A 20358-nucleotide genomic window follows, 5' to 3' on the forward strand; every position below is an offset into this window, starting at 1 on the left:
GAAGAGAAATTTCTTCCATGTGAAACGCTATTTCAACATGATTAACATTTGTGGTAATTTTGAAAATTACAAGATGAATGATGAAGAGACATGGATCTTTCCCTGTCTTCACAACATCTGTGACAATTATTTAACAAGAGATGTGTTCGTCAGCAACACAATGCCCCCTATTGCGCCGTTTTGAAATTATTATTTTTTTGACCTTTGACCTTGAAGGATGACCTTGACCTTGAACTTCCACCATTCAAAATGTGCAGCTTCATGAGAACTCCACTTTGAAAAAAAAAAGATTTTTTTTACCTTTAAAGATGACCTTGTCGGATGACCTTGACCTTCCACCACTCAAAATGTGCAGCTTCATGATAATGTCGCTTTAAAATTTTATAAAAAAAATTACCTTTGACCTTGAAGGATGACATTGACCTTGAAGGATGACCTTGACCTTCCACTACTTAAAATGTGCATCTTCATGAGATAAATATCAAGTTGCTATCTTCAATATTGAAAAAGTTATGGCTTATGTTTAAGTTTTCGGACAGACAGACGCCATATATTTGACATTTGACCTTGAAGGATGACGTTGACCTTCACCTTTCACCACTCAAAATGTTCAGCTCCATGAGGTTCACACGCATGCCAAATATCAAGTTTCTATCTTCAATAATGCAAAAGTTATGGCCAATGTTAAAGAATTTTTTTCGGACGAACAGACAGACAGACTGACATACACACATACTCTGTGCTCCAGCTAGGATTTGAAAAGGGCAGGGGGGATTTTTTGTCAAAAGGGCACTTTGGACGCGCAGCATTTTGTCAAAAGGGCACTTTCGAGTGTGCTGGCGTTTCTGGAATGCTTTCTCTTGCATGTTTATTTATGTTATTAATAAATGTTACAATAAATTATTCCCATCATAATTAAACAATTCAAATTTTATGACTACATTGAGGAATAAATTAATTACAGTGTATTTTAAAAAGAGATTTATTTATCATCATATGTAAAAAAAAAAAAAATAATATTTTTTTTTTAATGGCAAGGGGGGCCCTAGGAAGGGCAGGGCGGAGGTTCAGGAGGGCAGGGCGGGGTGCCCTTCGATTAAGGCCTAGCTGGAGCACTGCATACTGACATACTGACTGACGGACAGTTTAACTGCTATATGCCACCCTACCGGGGGCATAAAATTTTTCATTCTGGACTGTATTAATAATGTTGCCCAAGTTTGACCTTTGAACAAGATTGGACAGGCAGACGCATGCAACTACTCTTTACCGCAATCTTAAAAAAAATACATGTATCGAGCTAACCCCAAGCAGGCTGGAAAAAAATGAAACTGGCACTGTGACATGAATGGTAACATGAAAACTCACTTTGGCGCATATAGGGCATGTAAAGATGCCATTCACAGCTCTATTCAACATATCAGGTACTGGTTGGGTCTGCATCTGCTCTCTCTCATGTTTACGTGCCTTGGCAATTGTTTTGCGCACTATCTCCTTAACAACTGGCAAATCCTCGAGACCAAACACAGTCTCTGTCTGGGTCTCACTATCGCACACTGTGGTTGTCACAATGCTGCTGTTGTCAGTGAATGTTCCATCTGTTAGGTCAAATTTCATTACATTAAACAATCATGTTCAATTTAATAAATCAAGAGTTCCTTTCAGTTGATTCCGTTATTTATACAGGACCAAATAAAACAAGACTATAATATTGTCAAGCAATAAAAGTCCCCTACCGGTGAAACTCCAGCATTTCCAGCAATAATTCTACTCTATTTGTTGCAATAGCAACCAGAATTCTTGACGTAGGATTAGGAACAAAATGATATGAAGTGCATAATCTCCATATTGCCATCTGTCCATGTTTCCAGTTAAATAAAAAAAATATGAAGAACTTTTGAACTTATCGCAGGATCCAGAAAAGTGTGACAGACTCACAGAAAAACAGAGCGCAAACCATAAGTCCCCTCCTGTTTCACCAGTAAACTATTTGAGTGTATAAATGCTGAACACATATTTGCAATAGACCTCATAATCAATACTTATAGTAACTTATACAAAGAGAAATTGTCTTATGGCATTTAACTGGATTCTGATCCTTAAACTTCATAAAAACAGCATTAAGTTCTTACTTAAAACTGCTTTATATGTTAATGAACAAAAAAATGGCCAGATTTGTTGATAACATCAATAGACAAGTTTCACATTCCGACCACCGTTACTATTTTTAGATATCACGTGGTGCGTAGAATCTCAGAACGAGGTTGAACGTGTATGGATCTTTGGCGGAGCATATCGATGATCATAAACCAGTTGATTTTTATTATATACATTCGGGATTTTCATAGGCACTGTCACTAGTAACGATTGCGGCAAATACGTGAATGTGTTGTTTAGTCAATAAATTGATGAGGGGTTATACAATAAACATTCTCACAACTTAGTCATATTTGAAAGTCATATAGTACCACTAGTGTATAAGTGTGTATATATATATACATTTTATTTAATCTTGATTCAAATTCAAGATACCCGTTGTCTTTAGCGCAAATGTGATCTGAAGAATAAATATTGATAATTGCACAAAACAAAGATATACAGAAGTTGTATAGTAAAAAACGTTATTATATAACTTGAATTCTCAAAGGTATGTTTGTTGGTCTGTAATATTTTTCACGAACGATCGAACGTGTAAAATGTGTGTTGAATCAATCATAAGAAAAACCAATAGAAAATACAAAGCACATAAACTTTTAAATTGTTATGTCATTTTTCGTTTTACTTTTATGAATGTTCTTTTACAGTGAAAGACAATATTGAAGAATTCTTTTACACAGGTGAAAAAAACAAATGTGGAGAAAACTTAACTGTCTATGCATGGACCTTGATTTTCTCTTTAAACGTGATTATGAGTGATAAATATATTTATTTATGTCACTTCATGTCATAAATCTGTTGTGTGTGTGTCTTTAATATTCGGAAACACGCTTTGACCCCGGTCAATGAAAATGCTTGTTTTAATAGTGTTCTTCCATACACTAACGAATACTCTTTAGTTTTATTTTAGCAGTACCCGCTAAATAGGTTTCGTGTTGAGCATAAAAGTTAATAAATATTTCAAATGCATTTATAAGTATTAAGCACTTAATTATGTATCCGAACATTCTTTCACAAGGAAAATCGTTCCTACTCTAATTTTGACAAGGCGGACATTCGTTCATATGTTGTTCATTTCCACACTTTTTAAACATCCCTGACAATCGTTCCAACATTATTTTGACAGATCAGATTCTGATATATATACTCCTACATAGTTTTAACGCCCAGATTTCTGCAAGGTTTGGCAAATTATAGATCTCAGTGTAAGTAGATATATTCGAACAGTTTTTGACGTTTTCATTCTCATGATCACAATAAAATATTACAACTACGTAAAGTATAACATAATATAATAAATTTTGTGAACATTATTTTTTTACTATTTTAATAATGACATATTAAAATATCGGATAAAATTCCCAGTGTCATATTATTTTATAATGACCGGTATAGCAATTTTTGAGGAAGGAATCTCCGGGCTGTCCAAATAACGAAGGAACGAATGTCCGGGCTGTCAAAATTATGTAGGAACCATTATCCGCATTGTAAAAATAACGAAGGAACGAATGTTCAGGTTTTCAAAAAAAACATAGGAACGAATGTCCGACTGTGTGAAAAGTAGGCTAGGGCGAATGTCCGGCATTCTCTGTATTATTATGATTAAACTGGCTAATATCTATACAGTATTTAGTTTAAGTATTTGGCGTTACATTAGTCTTAGAAATGACTACGTAATACTTTCACCACAATAAGACATTGGGGTGCCATACATGATGTCCAATGAACAGGCATCTACCACGGGTGGTTTATGACACCATGCTGCTATTTAGTATTTGTCGGCACAGTATCTGATCATAACGAGATAATGGGTTTATCCAGAGGACCGGAACACAGGGGCTATTGAACCACAGATGTATCAATAAACAAGATAGATATTTATTCAATCAGCTCGATATAAAAGCTCTAACAATGCTCGTGAAATGTGTAAAAATTGAAGAAAAACAAGTATTTTAATCAAGACAATTTATTTAATATTTTGACTTTATAATGTCAAGTACTTATTTATACCTTATTCTGACAATGTCATATTGTGTTTTCTAAGTAGTTACATCTACGAATGTTCAAAATAGTGAAGAGGTTGAAATCAGATGCGGCGTTGTGCGGGACTATTGGAAATTTATACACGTTCAGTCTCGTTGTGGAGTTCTGCGAGTCACGCGATATCGAAAAATAGCAACAACAGTAGTATTGTGAAAAGGGTCTATTATGTTTACAAACCAGGCGAGGTGAAGTTGACCAATATGAGTTGCCGATTGTCGCCTGGTGTTTGGACAGTGATCAGCTGCTGATTGCCAATGCTGGTCCCAGCCTCTATTCCGTCCATTTCTGTCTTTATAACACTGCTCTCATCCATCCAGGAGGATTATCTAGTTAAAAATAAACTGTACTTAAGAAAAATTAAAAGAAAATAAAAAAAAACATGCATGATTCCTAGATATTAGTTTCATGTTGCTAAAAACACTATTAATTTTACTTGCTTTTGAAAGACACATTAATTACTACTATGTCCAGCTTTTTTTTTTCTTCTTTATAAAGTACCGGAAAACTGCACTTTCCCAATTAGGAAAAAACTACACATTTTGGGCTGGAATAAAACTGTCTAAATTGGTCAAGTATGTTTTAGTTGCCTATATTCTGCTTGAGTCGTGGGTAATCAGCGATTTTTTTCCTTCTTTATAAAGTACCGGTAAACGGCACTTTCCCAATTACGAAAAAACTAAAAATTCCCAATTGAAGGTAAAAAAAAACAAACAAAAAAAATCTTTTTTTTTGGAAAATGCAACATTCTGTTAGTTTCCCTATGCAACTCTATGGTTTGAACCTAGATAAATATAATATTGACAGCTTGAAAACACTTAGTTATCGATTTTTAAGTATTTGGGAGCATAAAATAAAATACACCAATTTCCCAATTTGAGGGTTTCAGGACTCGATTTTTCCCAATTGGACCGGTACGGGTACTTTTCCCAATTGGACAAAAAAAAATTGCTAGTAATTACTAATTTGATCCTTAAAACTAACATTGCAGTGGAGGTTAATTTCTTGTGAAAAAATGTGAGCAAAACCATGTAGCATGGAAAGTACTTGAAAATAAACGAGTATGTGTTACTTAGAAATGCTATATGAACAATACATAAAGGAGGAAATATAATAATTATATTTGATAAAATGTATCAGGTTATGATGAATTACAATATTAACATAGTGTTTTTTCGTATTTTTTATCAGCAAAATGATGGTGACACTGTCAAACTTTTTTCATTGCGACTGCATCATGTGCGAACCTTCTATAAAGGGATTTCACTCGATCTCTTTACCCATGACTCAACAAGCACCTACCATGTATTTTCTGTACCTGGGGTCCATTTAAGTATTACCTGAGACTACAATGACCAATCAAGACTAATTAAGGGTGTCTATCATATTGTTTACTGAACTTGTATTGGATATCTGTATGTTATGAATTCTAGCTGCAAGTCTTTGTACTTTTTCAAGTTTATTGAACTTTTGTATGTGGGACCCAGGCAGTTGGAGTATTCTAATTTAGGCTTGACTATTGCAGTCTTCACGCGAAATATTTTAGCCAAATAGCCCTTCGGGCTAATCAGATGGAATTTTGAATAGCCCGAAGACATGTTCCATAGCCTGAAGAGGTCAATATAAATGTTATGACATTTTTGGCCAGGAACACCACAATCAGAAAATCTACTTCCATTAGTAAAAACAGATAATATGTTTCCTTTTGCAATGCATTTTATACAAAATGCACCAGATAATTATGCTGTTTATTGTAACTTTATTATTACACATGTTCTCATTCAATGATTCCATTAATCAGTTTGACCGGTGTTTGGTTTTATTTTAAAGCAAATTGATTATTATCTTATTATTACTAGGACAATCGCCGGTGAATTTCTGAATTGTCGGCATGTGGCTTCAGAACAAAAGGCCACTGGGTGTGTTAATTGCCCAATCTACCAAGTGACAATGTCTGCTTCTTTAATTTACTCCCGATGTTTTGATAAGCATGTGTCAACCGTGAAAAGTATTGTATATTCGTTAACAGATTATAAGTAGCAAAGTAGGTCACATAGCAGAACAAGATTACAGAACAAACGAAAGTACTTCAATTATTAATAATTAGTTGAAAACACGTCTTCTAATTCGCAAGAATAATTGATTTAAACACATAGAAATCTAACAGTAATCAGGATCAATTTGTTTTTAACCCAATGCGTACAATATCCCTTACAGACTCTTTTATTTTTATTGAAAAATTACTTCGTCCATTTTGCATGAATTATAAATATATTTTCGGAAATAGCTTCTAAAATTAAATACGCTTCTAGATTGTCATTATTTTAAAACATTACGAAGTGCCCGATGCGCGAACATCCCGGAACGTCATCTAAGCATGTTCAGTTTGAATAACCTCATCTCGATTGGGCGTCAATTGCATCATTACTTTAAATAGCAACATACCAGGATGTTTACATGACAGTTTAGAAAAATGGCGGCCGCATGTGTTCATGCAATTCTTTAAAACGTATAACGTCATTTTAGGCATTTAAATAGCAAATTTAATCGTGCCTCTTAAAAACCAGGGCTTTTTTTAAGCGGACGCCCGCTTGCCCGTGCCGGGTTAAAATCGTCGCGGGCAAGTGATTTTCCAAAGTAGATAGTCCGCCGGGCAAGTCCGTTTCGTATTAGCATAATTGCGGTATTTTTTTCGACTTTTCCCTTTGTATCTATTTATTTTCTTTGGGTCAATATATTTTTTTATCAAGTACAAGTAAAACGAGATTTGATTGGTCGCTTGCGTTGTATAAGCCAATCTTAACGCTCAAAACAAGTTCTACTCGGCAGACGTTTCAACATGGCGGACGGTAGCGTCCAGCCGATCTTTTCATTTAAACATTTTAAATGTTCTGAACCAGACCAAAACAACAATGTCCCTGATTTTAATAACAAGCAAGATAAAATTCTTGGTCGTTACTGTGCTATTCCAATTTTCTTGTATAAAACCACTCAAACTGAAACAATTTCAGAACAGTTACTAGAACTGGATGAAGAAGCGTATACTAGTGATAGTGATGTCTATGAACATGAATATAATAACTGTGAAAAGGATTGTTCAGAGTTTGAAAATCATGTTGAATATGCAGACCGTTTAAAACTTGCTAAGAATGCATATGAAGAGTTTCTCACTATTTTAAACTGTGAATAACTTGTTTGTTACATATTCACAGTTACAAATAGTGAGAAACTCTTCATCAAAGACATCAACATGATTTTCAAACTCTGAACAATCATTTTCACAGTACTATTTTAAGCCTTCCCCCTTTTAATCGTATATAGTGACAAGTATACCGTTTTGAAATTTTAATAGTAATAAACTCTTCATATGAATTGTATCCAATAGTGACGATTCAATGAAATAAAACTGTCCAGATTTTGTTTTGTTGACAACTTTATATTATAACAAGAGCACCGCCTTGCGGGTGCAGACCGCTCATCTATTTTCTTTTTAAAGGTGAAGGGACTCTCATTTTCAATCACAAAGGAGGGAGGAGTGGAGTGAAGAGGGGTGTATAGTGTGGGGTTGTGGACATTTATTACATTATCTTCCAAAAAAGCGAAAAAAAAAAAAAAAAAAAAAAAAAATCGGGGGGGGGGGTATAGTGTGAGGGTGTGGTGATAATTTGTGAGATGATCTTAAAAAAAAAAAAAAAAAAAAAAAAAAAAATCAAAAAAAAATTTGGGGGGGGGGGTGGGGGGGGTGGGGTGGGGGTATAGTGTGAGGGTGTGGTGGTCATTTGTGAGATGATCTTATAAAAAAAAAAAAAAAAAAAAAAAATTAGGGGGGGGGGGAGGGGGGGGGGGGGGGGAGGGGGGGGGAGGGCACGGGGGATGGTTTGGGTGAAGTCTATTGTGGTATGTCAGGTAAGAGTAGTTTCATCAAAGTATCAATCAAATCTAATCATAAATAAAGAAGTTATGGCAATTTTAGCAAAATTTAATAATTTGACCTTGAGAGTCAAGGTCATTCAAAGGTCAAAGTAAAATTCAAGTTGCCAGGTACAGTAACCTCATGATAGCATGTAAGTATTTGAAGTTTGAAAGCAATAGCCTTGATACTTCGAGTGGATCGAAACACAAAATTTAACCATATATTAAAAGTTACTAAGTCAAAAAAGGGCCATAATTCCGTAACAATGACAACCAGAGTTATGCAACTTGTCCTTTTACTGTACCCTTATGATAGTTTGTGAGTGTTCCAAGTATGAAAGCAATATCTATGATACTTTAGGGGTAAAGTGACCAAAACATAAATCTTAACCAAATTTTCAATTTTCTAAGTATAAAGGGCCCATAATTCCGTCCAAATGCCAGTCAGAGTTACATAACTTTGCCTGCACCGTCCCCTTATGATAGTTCATAAATCTTGCAAGTATGAAAGCAATAGCTTTGATACTGTAGGAATAAAGTGGACCTAAACACAAAACTTAATCAAATTTTCAATTTTCTAAGTATAAAAAGGGCACATAATTCTGTCAAAATGCCAGTCAGAGTTACATTACTTTGCCTGCACAGTCCCCTTATGATAGTTAGTAAGTGTTGCAAGTATGAAAGCAATAGCTTTGATGCTTAAGGAATAAAATGGACCTAAACACAAAACTTAACCAAAATTGTCAATTTTCTAAGTATAAAAAGGGCACATAATTCTGTCAAAATGCATGCCAGAGTTATCTAACTTTGCCTGCCCAGTCCCCTCATGATAGTAAGTAAGTGTACCAAGTTTGAATGCAATAGCATTGATACTTACTGAGAAAAGTGGAACTAAACGCAAAACTTAACCAAAATTTGCAATTTTTTAAGTACAAAAAGGGCACATAATTCTGTCAAAATGCACGCCAGAGTTATCTAACTTTGCCTGCCTAGTCCCCTCATGATAGTAAGTAAGTGTACCAAGTTTGAATGCAATAGCATTGATACTTTCTGAGAAAAGTGGACCTAAACGCAAAACTTAACCGGACGCCGACGCCAACGCCAACGCCAACGCCAACGCCAACGCCGACGCCAAGGTGATGACAATAGCTCATAATTTTTTTTCAAAAAATAGATGAGCTAAAAACGATTATTATTTTATTTTTGATACATTGAATATAGCTGAAATTAAATCTAGCATAATAATTCATGTGTATCAATGCTTTAAAGATCAAATGACAATAAAAAATTGACTTCAAAATAGGGCAACCAGTTTTTATTGAGGGCAAGTAGATGTTCAAAGTAACTTGCCCCCCGGGAAAGTGAATGTCAATTTCTTACGTTAACCCCTGAAAACGCGTTTAAATCAGGTTATTGATATGACGCTCAAATATTTAATGGACCGGTAGGGCTATTTTATAAGCATTTAGGATCGACCGACCGGCCCAAGAATCAACTCGGGCTTCGGGCTTATAGGCTAATTCAAAGACTGCTATTGCCATATTAGGTGGTACAGACTACAGTGTTTGTACATGTTTAAGACACATGTTTACAGCAAGATGTATTGTTTCCAGAGTTGCAATTTCTCGGCTGGGTAAACAAAAATAACAGTGTTAAGTCTTCAAATTAGGATTTTCAATAGCTTGTGCTACGAGTAAGTTCAATTTCCTGTACAAATATGGATGAAGTTTGGAGCTCGGTACCCCGTTTATTTTCATTTAGAATCGGTACAGTGTCATTTAGTCCAACATATAATCAATGAAATATTAGACAAGAAACAACTTTCCGTAGACATCATTTGGACGGAGATTGTGCATTTCTTTGACATTGACCAAGATCAAGCTTCTAATGGCGTTCACGGTCTCCTCGGCGCATGCGAGCGTTTACATTAAATTTTTTAAAGTAGAGGCCCCACTGCTTATCGATAAGCGGATATATACTAAATATTTGTATATTTAAATGCCTTACCATCATTTTCGTATTCACGTTACTTAAGGTGAGTGCTTCTAATGCTTGATTGGATAAATTATTTCGATGAACTTTTTTATCTGCAAATGGCCGCCAAGCGTCAGGCGAGGCGGAAATAGTTTTACTAAGGGAAGTAATTTCTTGGTGGAGTCAAGATCGAGTGCGCGGGAAATTTAAAACTACTAGCATATCTACCCGTAGTATCGGCCCTCTCAAAGACCTATATATTACATAAAAATCTTACATCAACGATATGGGATGAGAAATAGAAAAGTTTTTCAAAAAGAAACAAACCACTTTGGCGACAGGTGTGAAAAATGATTGAATGAAATAACAGTATAAAATTGTACAACGGCAAAATCCGTTAAAATGCCTTATTTTCGTCTACTTTTTATCAATCATACCTAGATTAACATCTCACCTAACTTAACAGTCTTACTTTATCAATCTTTGATGAGAAATGAAGAAGTTTTAAAAAAAATCTTTGGGCCATTCAATGTTTCAGAAATTATCGAAAATGGACGAATCCTGTGTTCTCTTTCAAATTCCGATAAATTAATAATAAATTAGAATAATAACTACCAAAACCTGAAGCATTATAAACAAAGAAAATAAAAACTTATTTTTATTTACACAAAAAATATTCAACATGTCAAATATTAACGATTAATTACGAAGAATAATTGATTGCTTTATAACAAAATGGCCGACAGTAGCTGGAACAAGGAAGAATTTACAGGTACACCGGCATCTCCAAAATCAATGTCACGTGACTCGCGTCCGCCGTTAGATTTTATCGCTGTCGCGAAGACGAGAGTTTCCAATCTGTGTAATCTATAGGTCTTTGGCCTTCTTAATGAATACATACAAATATCGGAAGTGAAAAATTACAAAAATACGCATTTGTTATTATGCCAATCTATAATTAAATGTGTATTCTTTGACATAACAACGAAAACTTCATTATCCCCACGCTTTTTTAAAAGCGTGGGGATATTGTGGTTATCTCCTCCGTCTGTCTGTCCGTCCGTCCTGGCCACTATCTTCTCCTACACTATTAGCACTACAACCTTGAAACTTACACACATGGTAGCTATGACCCTGCACTATTTGGAATTTTGATCTGATCCCTGAGTCAAAATTTATGGGGGTTGGGGTGGGGCCTGGTAAGAGATTTTCACTCATTTTTTAGGTTATTTTTCATTAACTTCTTCATTTTTACACCGATTTACTTTAAATTGATACTGAACCTCTCTTATGACAATACGGTCAATCTCAACTATGCATGGCCCATTACCAACTCTGGGGCACCCCGCCCACATAGACCACACCCACCCAAAAATTGCCTTTTACTATAGTTTCTTTCTTTCTACACCGATTCACTTCTAATTAATACTGAACTTCTAGCGAACACACTGAAAGCTATTTTTTTTCCAAAAGTCAGAAAATCTGTAAATAAATCCCTTTACCGCACGTAGGCCTTGCGAACCCGACTCAACGAACGACTCTCGCATCGTTCGCAGACCCACTCGAGTCATTTTCAATGTCAACACACGTGCTTAAAATGTGAGATGTCTGCACGACGGCTTCATCGTGTACGTGAATACGTCACAAAGTTTTGTAAGCGCATGCTTCTGTTTTGCAATTCGTGCGTCTGACCTGCGTTTAATGAACTGGAATGTGACCGAGGCTTTAGAAAATTAGAATACCGGTAGTCAAAACCATTGATACCAATAGCGATGAGTACAATATTAGCGGTTGTTTTTTACGAGATTCAAGAGATGTTAACCTTATATACAAGATTTTCGAGTAACGAGTAAAAATGAATCTGCTTATTTAGAAAGCTGACAGTTAAGAATATTATTGGGTATAGTTAAGAGTTAAGTTCTCGTTGTATTTGAGAAGATCAAAATCTAATGGTATAATTGTATGTGGCGTTAACGCTAAGCTTTCTACATCCACCTTTCCTTCTACCAGTTCTTCTTGGTCGTTGACTCGAATAACTGATAATTCAGTAAAATGTGGAATAAAGGTGTCGCATGACCACTAGTTGGAAAATATGAACGGTTAAACTGGATCAGAGCATGGAACAACTTTGCTCGGAGATTGTTCCTGAAATCATTTAGTAAAATATGGTATAAAATGGCAATTCAAGTCAGATCTTTGTGACATCTTAAGATGTCTGCGGATAGATAGAATACATGGGCGCTCTCCTGTCACGTCTCGTTCAAAACAAAGTCGCTTTAGAAGTTGAGTTTAAATCGTGGTTATCTATCTGATAATCAATAATCTTCGTAAAGAAAATATTGCCTGACACTTTTAAAAACAATATCCATTTCCTTTGTTTCGTGCTTATTATACGAATAAGATGACAAAGGAATAATGCATGAACATGTTGTAAGATAAATAAGTTCTCTGATTTGAATTTATTAATTATATAAGAAATACATGTGTAAAAACATGGTACGTTTTTATATACGGATCTTTAATGTAGAACAAGTTTACAACTATCCATGATAATTGCATCGACGCATTTAAAATAAGTTTTATCTCGGCTTTAGTTTCTAACGTTTGTTAATGCGAGTTCTTTATCCATCAGGTTATAATATAGAACACAAGATATATATCGGCCTCTAGACCTTCGATGTTTGGATACATCATATGTTGACTCTCAGTCTCCGGAGTTCGCTGTGGGAATTGAACCCCAGTGCGCGTGTACCTGGCGGATTATTGACCAGATTTTGCAGTGTACTTCCATTCCAGGACACAATGTCGGAGTTTGCGCTCGGAAAAGGTGAGCTGTATTATAATCCGCAAAGTTGGACCTACAGCCGTTTGCTCAAAATGCCAATTGTATTGTTTTAATAGTAATATTAATATAATCACGATCGCTTTTCCGCTCTAAATGTCAGTAATGCTTAAAGCAACAACAATTAACTAGCGATACTCATTACATAAATGTGTGTTGTGTTACATTTTTATCTTGTTCTCATTTCTGTGAACCCACACTGAATTTATTTTATGTCAATATACACAATGTACGATGTTAAATACTATGTAGCAATACATACAATGGTATTTCATTTACTTGCCCCACCGTATGAGCCGAACCGAGCTTGCTCATTTGGTAAAGCACAGTGGTGTCAGTTCTGGATCTGTTAGTTCACATCCCAGCATGGCCCCACCATTGGCATATGACTAATCGGGAAAATAATTTAAACGCGCGCCAACTTTTAGTATTTTTGAAATAGATTTATTACTTCTTACATATATAATACGGAGTGGTAAACATATGCAACCAGTAAATTAACATTTTAAAACAAGGGACAAAATTGTCACAAAACCAGGTTTTCATTGTGAAAAAAAATCTGATTAAGGGAGACAACTCAAACTGAACTTTTGAAATGAACAAACAAAATTAACCCCCTTTGTAAGTTTGTTTCAAAATAAATATATTTTAAGTTGTGGTGACCTTGACATTGGAGATATTGACGTGATTCTTTCGTGCGACACACCGTCCCATGATGGTGAACAAATGTGCCAAATAATTGTAAAATCTCACAATGAATGACATAGTTATGGCCCAGACAAGCTCATTTATTGCCAATTCTGACCTTTGAACTCAAAGTGTGACCTTGACCTTGGAGATATCGACGTAATTATTTCGCGCGACACACCGTCCAATGATGGTGAACAAATGTGCCAAATGATTTTAAAATATGACAATGAACGACATAGTTATGGCCCGGACAAGCTTGTTCCGCCCGCCCGCCAGCCCGCCCGCATTCGCCAATCTAATAACCAGTTTTTTCCTTCGGAAAACCTGGTTAAAAATGACCTTTGACCTTGAAGGATGACCTTGACCTTTCACCACTCAAAATGTGCAGCTCCATGAGATGCACATGAATTTTTTTTTTTTACTTTTGACCATGAAGGATGACCTTGACCTTTCACCACTAAAAATGTGCAGCTTCATAAGATACACATGCATGGCAAATATCAAGTTGCTATCTTCAATATTGCAAAAGTTATGAGCAACGTTAAAGTTTTCGGATGGACACACGGACGGACGGACGGACGGTCAAAATTTGTGTGCGTATGGAAAGGCGTTGTCCATATACACATGCATACCAAATATGAAGGTTATATCTCAAGGGACATAGAAGTTATGAGCATTTTTCGAAACCTAAACGCAGATTTTGAAACCTAAACGCAGACCCCTACTTCAAGGTCAAGGTCAAAGGGGTCAAAATTGTTGTGTGTATGGAAAGGCCTTGTCCATATACACATGCATACCAAATATGAAGGTTATATCTCAAGGGAAATTTATGGCCATTTTTGACCTTTGAACTCAAAGTGTGACCTTGAGCTTGGAGATATCGACGTAATTATTTCGCGCGACACACCGTCCAATGATGGTGAACAAATGTGCCAAATGATTTTAAAATCTGACAATGAACGACATAGTTATGGCTCGGACAAGCTCATTTATGGCCATTTTTGACCTTTGAACTCAAAGTGTGACCTTGACCTTGGAGATATCGACGTAATTATTTCGCGCGACACACCATCCAATGATGGTGAACAAATGTGCCAAATGATTTTAAAATCTGACAATGAACGACATAGTTATGGCCCGGACAAGCTTGTTCCGCCAGCCCGCCAGCCAGCCAGCCAGCCAGCCCGCCAGCCAGCCAGCCCGCCCGCATTCGCCAATCTAATAACCAGTTTTTTCCTTCGGAAAACCTGGTTAACAATGTATTAAACTATAAATAGTTAAATACTCTGAAAAAATGTCATCAAATAGAAGAAAAACACTTTCCTCTACACATTGTCTTTATTCCAGATGACCCGTGTCCCCCACGCAAGCCCGGGGTGCTGAGACTGTACAGTATGCGCTTCTGTCCGTACGCGCAGAGAACCCGTCTGCTACTAGAGCACCGAAAGATACCGTAAGCGCTTAATTAACATTGGATTTGGTTTCTGATACATGCTAAAGTTGCTTATGCATCAACTTGAAGAAGCATCAACAACGTAAAAACTGTTATTTTACCTTAATTTCTCGATGACGATTGGATTTGGCTTCTGATGCATTCTTTCGTTGCTTAGACATCAACTTAAAGAAGCACCGGTATTTTTAAACTGTTACTTCTTGCAGACTTAATTTGGGGACTAATTGCTTGAACCCTGCTTGACTTAATGTTAATTGCTTGAATAGACAATGACTTACACACACTAGGAAAAGCTGTTCTTAATGTCGACGGTTTGATCTAGATAAGCTAAGTGCAAACACTTAAGTAAATTGTGTCATTTTAATACTTGCGATTAACAGAAAATCAAATTCATCGGACTTAAGCTCCTAATTTAGTTTTGAAACACTTATTTGCTGTACCCGCTGACTAAACAGCAACCTCTATTGGGTGAAATGCCAAAAATAGCTACATGTTATTTGATATCTTTTTAGATTCGAGGTGGTCAATGTGAACTTGAAGCGCAAGCCCGAATGGTTGTTTGCTATGAACCCTATCGGACAGGTTCCGGTGCTCGAGTGGGATGACGGGGTTCTGCACGAGTCCGCCACGTGCAACGACTTTCTTGACGAGGCGTTCCCTGGCGAGAAACTCAACCCCGCAGATCCGTACAGGCGTGCGCGAGACAGGCAGCTGTGGGAGTCCATGAACAAGGTGAGTGTGGATGGTCAAAATCAATATTTGTGTGCAGTCCCAATACTCTTAAGCCCCGTAAAAGGGTTTCAAAGTCCTTTGCTTATATATTCAAACTCTACCGCTTATTTAAATAGGAGATTTTGCCTCCGTTAATTGTTATCGTAACCATCCATGATGGTTTATGCAAATAAATTAGTTATGCTGATATCCCATTCCCCGATCTCAAAAGTGTAGCTATTTGTTGCTAACAACATACCCTTAATGACAAAATAACAACACACATTCATTGTTGTATATCAGTTGTGGTTATTTCTGTATTAAATTGGCTGTATTTGCCCTAAAACCGTTGGTTGGTTAAATAGATTTCAAATGCCTTCATTACATAAATCTTTCTGTCAGCTTATTACATATTTAACTATTTTTATTAACACCTGGAAAATGAGAAATGTTAAACGAACTATGTCATAAGGCAATAGTCACGCCTATTATTGTTTTAGTTGTGCGGCAATATAAACTAATAAATGGTTCCCCTTTAATTCTTCACATCAACGGCTTTTATCTTACCATTTACGTATAATTTTCTAATATACCTGAAACATGTCATTTAAAAAGGGCTTTATGGAACACGTTAAGTGTCGTCCCAAGATCAATTTTCCTTTTAAGTGGTTCTGAAGACTTGACAATTTTTTTCAGTTTCGTGAAGTTTCCGTAAATCAGATGTATTCATAATACTCCGTCTCAAATCAGCTTGTATATATGTGTGATACACAGGCTGAACAGGACCAACACTTTATGCACGTGTATTCAGCTATATTTTTCTATGACACGCAAATTTATTATTATGTAGTTGATCAGCTCGTTCTACGACGTAGCTGGAACGGCTGGACAAGACAAGAAGGTCTTAGAAAGACTCATGCGAGCGTTCACAAGATATGACCGGGAGCTTAGTTCAAGAGGCGACGAACCTTTCTTCGGAGGTACGTTTACGTACACGGACGCATGATCAAGCAGTGTTTTATTGTTCCATTACAGTATTCGTTGTTGCGGCTTTTCCTTTCGTCGTTGTACCAAGTCGTTTCCTGGTCTAGGTAGTTTTTAATCGATTAAATGACGTATGTATACATGTACACGTGTAAATTATATATGTACACATCCGTTTCAATAACTATTGTTCACTTTCAGATTTCACTGCACAATTGTTCCAATATCAGAAATTAATATTTGAGTATAAGTATACATGCATGTATGCATATTGTTACTTTAAATCGTTTCAAATGTTGTTTTTAATCCGTTTGGTCCTCTTTGTACAAAATAATAGTGTTTGCAGGATCAAAAGTGTGCATGGCAGACTTTATGTTGTGGCCATGGTTCGAACGATTACCGGTTGTGAACAGAATCGTTCCAGAAACAGCAATAACTCCCGCTAACTTCCCGCATCTCAATCGTTGGATAGAATACATGTTTAAGCTTCCGGCAGTGCAGAATACCATGTTCGACGTTGACGCACATGCTCACTTTCTGAAGACTTTGCGAATCGACAATAACCCCGATTACGACTATGGTCTTGTACGACCTTCCAAACTGTGAAATGGTCTTGTACGACCATCTACAATGTAACTTTGGTCTTGTACGACCATCCAAAATGTAACTTTGGTCTTGTACAACCATCCAAAATGTAACTATGGAGATGACTTGTTGATACGAACGCGTGTGTGTATGTACGGGTATGCTGTGATTTCCTCATGGAACATTTACATTATTATATGCATCCTACAACGGATGTTGTGGAAGCTCCGATTTCTGTACATGCATGGTAACTTTTGTCATACAAATGCGTCATTCGTAGTTTAGAACAGCCATTTTAGCTGACTTACTGATATAAATGATGTATAACACAACACAGTCTGATTTCGTTGGCATATTGTCGAACTGCTTTACTGGACTTGGCTGTAACGCTTTAAATTAGCTTGGATTGGTCGACATATAATCATGGATTGTATAGATACAGTAAGTGTTTTAATCTACTATACAGGAATAAAATAAAACGCGAGTGTAGCAGTAAATCATTTTATTATACATGGTATACAGTGAATATACGTGTATAAAAGTACAAAAATATAATAACATTACATTGACGATTACATCAATTACAGTAGACGCAACATACAGGTGCATCATAGACGCCAAAGCGGCGTTTTGGAAATGTAACGTTTTGTGGTTCAAGCAATTTCTACTTAGCTTACCTTACAATGAAAAATATGACATAACTACAATGTGATAAGTTTTAATGACACAGGGTCAATATATTACTGAAAAATTGCAAATCTCCTCAAATAAAGTCGCCCAACCGGACGTTTATCACCCAACTGAATTAACTTACTCTTGTCATAAATAATAATCCTATTTTTAGGTCCATGATGATAAGCAAATGCAACATGAGTTTGTATTTAAATGCAGAGCTTCAGATAAGGGTCGTTTTTTCGTAATTACGAATTATTTTCAAGTCCGTTACGTATTTATTTTAAAATCTTGTCGTACCATAAGAATTACAAAATCAAGTTACGAATATTATTTTTACATCGGTTCGTATCGATTTTTATTGATTTCTTTTCGCGTATTAAAGATCTTTGCGGTGCTTACATAGAATGGTTATCGGGTTTGTTTAACAAAGCGCATTTTTTTCCAATAAAAGCGGCGTATACAGTCTATCTGTCAAAAAACAATGGCGTCGCCCAGAGAGCGTCCTAAAAAACTGCAAAGCGTCCAAAAACACGCTTTTAACATATTGTACGCAAAGTGAGCCGAAGTTACATGTTTAGAAAGACATAGAAAAGATCTTATACGATGTTGTATGTTCAGTTTCCGACACAGTCGGAAAAGCTAAAGAAAAACGCGACACGACGGGTCCAAACTTAAACACACAAAAAAGAAAACATTGAACGAGTGGAAGGGACAAGTCCCGTGGCTAATCGTTGAAAAGATTGAAGGGGAGACCGGTTTTAATTGTGAAATATGTCAAAATTCATCTAAGGCATGCAATCTAAGCCTAGTTTTGGCATATAAAGGCATTTGAAAAATAAAATTGTATAATACTGAAAAGACACTGTTGAACTCGTAGAAATAAAGTTGCTAGTATGTTAATTTTGATTTTTTTGCATGAAAATAACCATTATTATTTATTTTTAGGTCATTTATAAAAAATAAGAATTATTTTCCAAAACTTAGTAGTAACGTTAAGAATAAAATTTCAGAGTTAAGAATTCTTTTTGAAAATCTGGTAGTAATTTAAAAATTTCACAAAACCTTATCTGGAGCTCTGTAAATGTCTTGCTATTTCAATGCATGCTCATGGACTCGGCAATTAATGTATTTATAAATTAAAACTTAATTTAACAAAAAATATGTGATGAAAACAGAATAGCATTAGCTTAATGTCAGGGTGGTGGCCAAATAAGGAAAGGCCCCGTGTCCAGGATGAACAATTAACTTGGTGGCACATATACGTCTATCTCCATAATATTGTGAAGGCATGGATGCATTTTTCCCTTTTGACAAACATACCCCTGTAGCCACTAGACCAAGGTTTTAGGGACTCACCAGGGGCCATAACAGTAGATTATATCTAGTATATACATATAACCCAGTGAAACGCTCTACGGTGTTGATTGAATGGATTACAGTTAGATAAATTAAGTGCAAACGCGGTTACAAACATACTCTTGCCAAACGACCACATTTCAAAATATTAGGACCGCGGCGCTTCGGGTACAGTTCTGACGCCTATGTATTCAGTTAAAGAAACACAGACTTAACAAAGTATAAAAAAAATTATTATTTATACAAACGCTGTCGAAATTATATTCCAGAACAGCGGCAAACAGTAGTATCATCACAAATAAATCTGTCTCCATTCAACACGTTTCTTACAGTCAACATGATCATGCAATCATGTTTTGTTAGCCACTATTCACTAAGCTTCAATGAGAAATCTTAACATAACATTTTCTATCTGTAACCAAATGATTGATGAAAAAAGAATGTGAAATATTAAACAGCTGGTAAATATTATTATAATAAATGATGAATATTTTTCCTTTTTTATTATTAGTTTATGAAAGTAACAAGGGACAAAATTGTTACAAAACCAGGTTTTCAATTTAAAAAAAGAAGTCTGATAAAGGGAGACAATTCAAAAAGTGCATTGTTACCCCCTTGTGTCAAATTCAATCTATTTTTACTCGTGGCGACCTTGATTTTAAATTGAAAAAAAATCTGATAAAGGGAAATAACTCAAAAAGTGCATTGTTACTGATTGTTCATAGTTACCCCCCTTGTTTCAAATTCAATATATTTATGCCCCCCTTTGAAGAAGAGGGGGTATATTGCTTTGCTCATGTCGGTCTGTCGGTCCGTCCACCAGGTGGTTGTCAGATGATAACTCAAGAACGCTTGGGCCTAGGATCATGAAACTTCATAGGTACATTGATCATGACTCGCAGATGACCCCTATTGATTTTGAGGTCACTAGGTCAAAGGTCAAGGTCACCGTGAAAGGAAATAGTAAAATGGTTTTTGG

General features: G+C 36.0%; 2 protein-coding genes across 4 annotated transcripts in view; one reads left to right on the forward strand and one right to left on the reverse strand.

Annotated features, from left to right (window-relative positions):
• Positions 1 to 10245, reverse strand: part of LOC127844121 (zinc finger and SCAN domain-containing protein 2-like) — a 27862-nt gene extending 17617 nt beyond the window's left edge. Inside the window, exons 1-3 of one of the 2 annotated variants that reach the window (XM_052374132.1) lie at positions 10117 to 10245; positions 4378 to 4526; positions 1369 to 1598 (exon numbers count right to left, since the gene is read on the reverse strand). In XM_052374132.1, coding sequence (XP_052230092.1) covers positions 1369 to 1598; positions 4378 to 4513 — 366 coding nt within the window. In that variant the 5' untranslated portion in view covers positions 4514 to 4526; positions 10117 to 10245. Of the gene's footprint in view, positions 1 to 1368; positions 1599 to 4377; positions 4527 to 9930; positions 10031 to 10116 lie in introns of those variants that run through there. The other variant, XM_052374131.1, reaches the window with a different exon arrangement.
• LOC127844130 (glutathione S-transferase omega-1-like) lies at positions 9980 to 17845 on the forward strand. 2 transcript variants are annotated; one of them, XM_052374143.1, is made up of 6 exons: positions 9980 to 10144; positions 12716 to 12910; positions 14963 to 15068; positions 15581 to 15800; positions 16630 to 16759; positions 17110 to 17845. In XM_052374143.1, exons 2-6 carry the CDS (start codon positions 12778 to 12780, stop codon positions 17367 to 17369), a joined length of 849 nt encoding a protein of 282 aa, XP_052230103.1. In that variant the 5' UTR covers positions 9980 to 10144; positions 12716 to 12777; the 3' UTR covers positions 17370 to 17845. The 2 variants fall into 2 exon arrangements, with proteins under 2 accessions (XP_052230103.1, XP_052230104.1); XM_052374144.1 differs by lacking the exon at positions 9980 to 10144 and adding an exon at positions 10290 to 10424.
• The last annotated feature ends 2513 nt before the right edge of the window (positions 17846 to 20358 follow it).

This window comes from Dreissena polymorpha, chromosome 9, assembly GCF_020536995.1.
Source record: "Dreissena polymorpha isolate Duluth1 chromosome 9, UMN_Dpol_1.0, whole genome shotgun sequence".
Lineage (NCBI taxonomy): Eukaryota > Metazoa > Mollusca > Bivalvia > Myida > Dreissenidae > Dreissena > Dreissena polymorpha.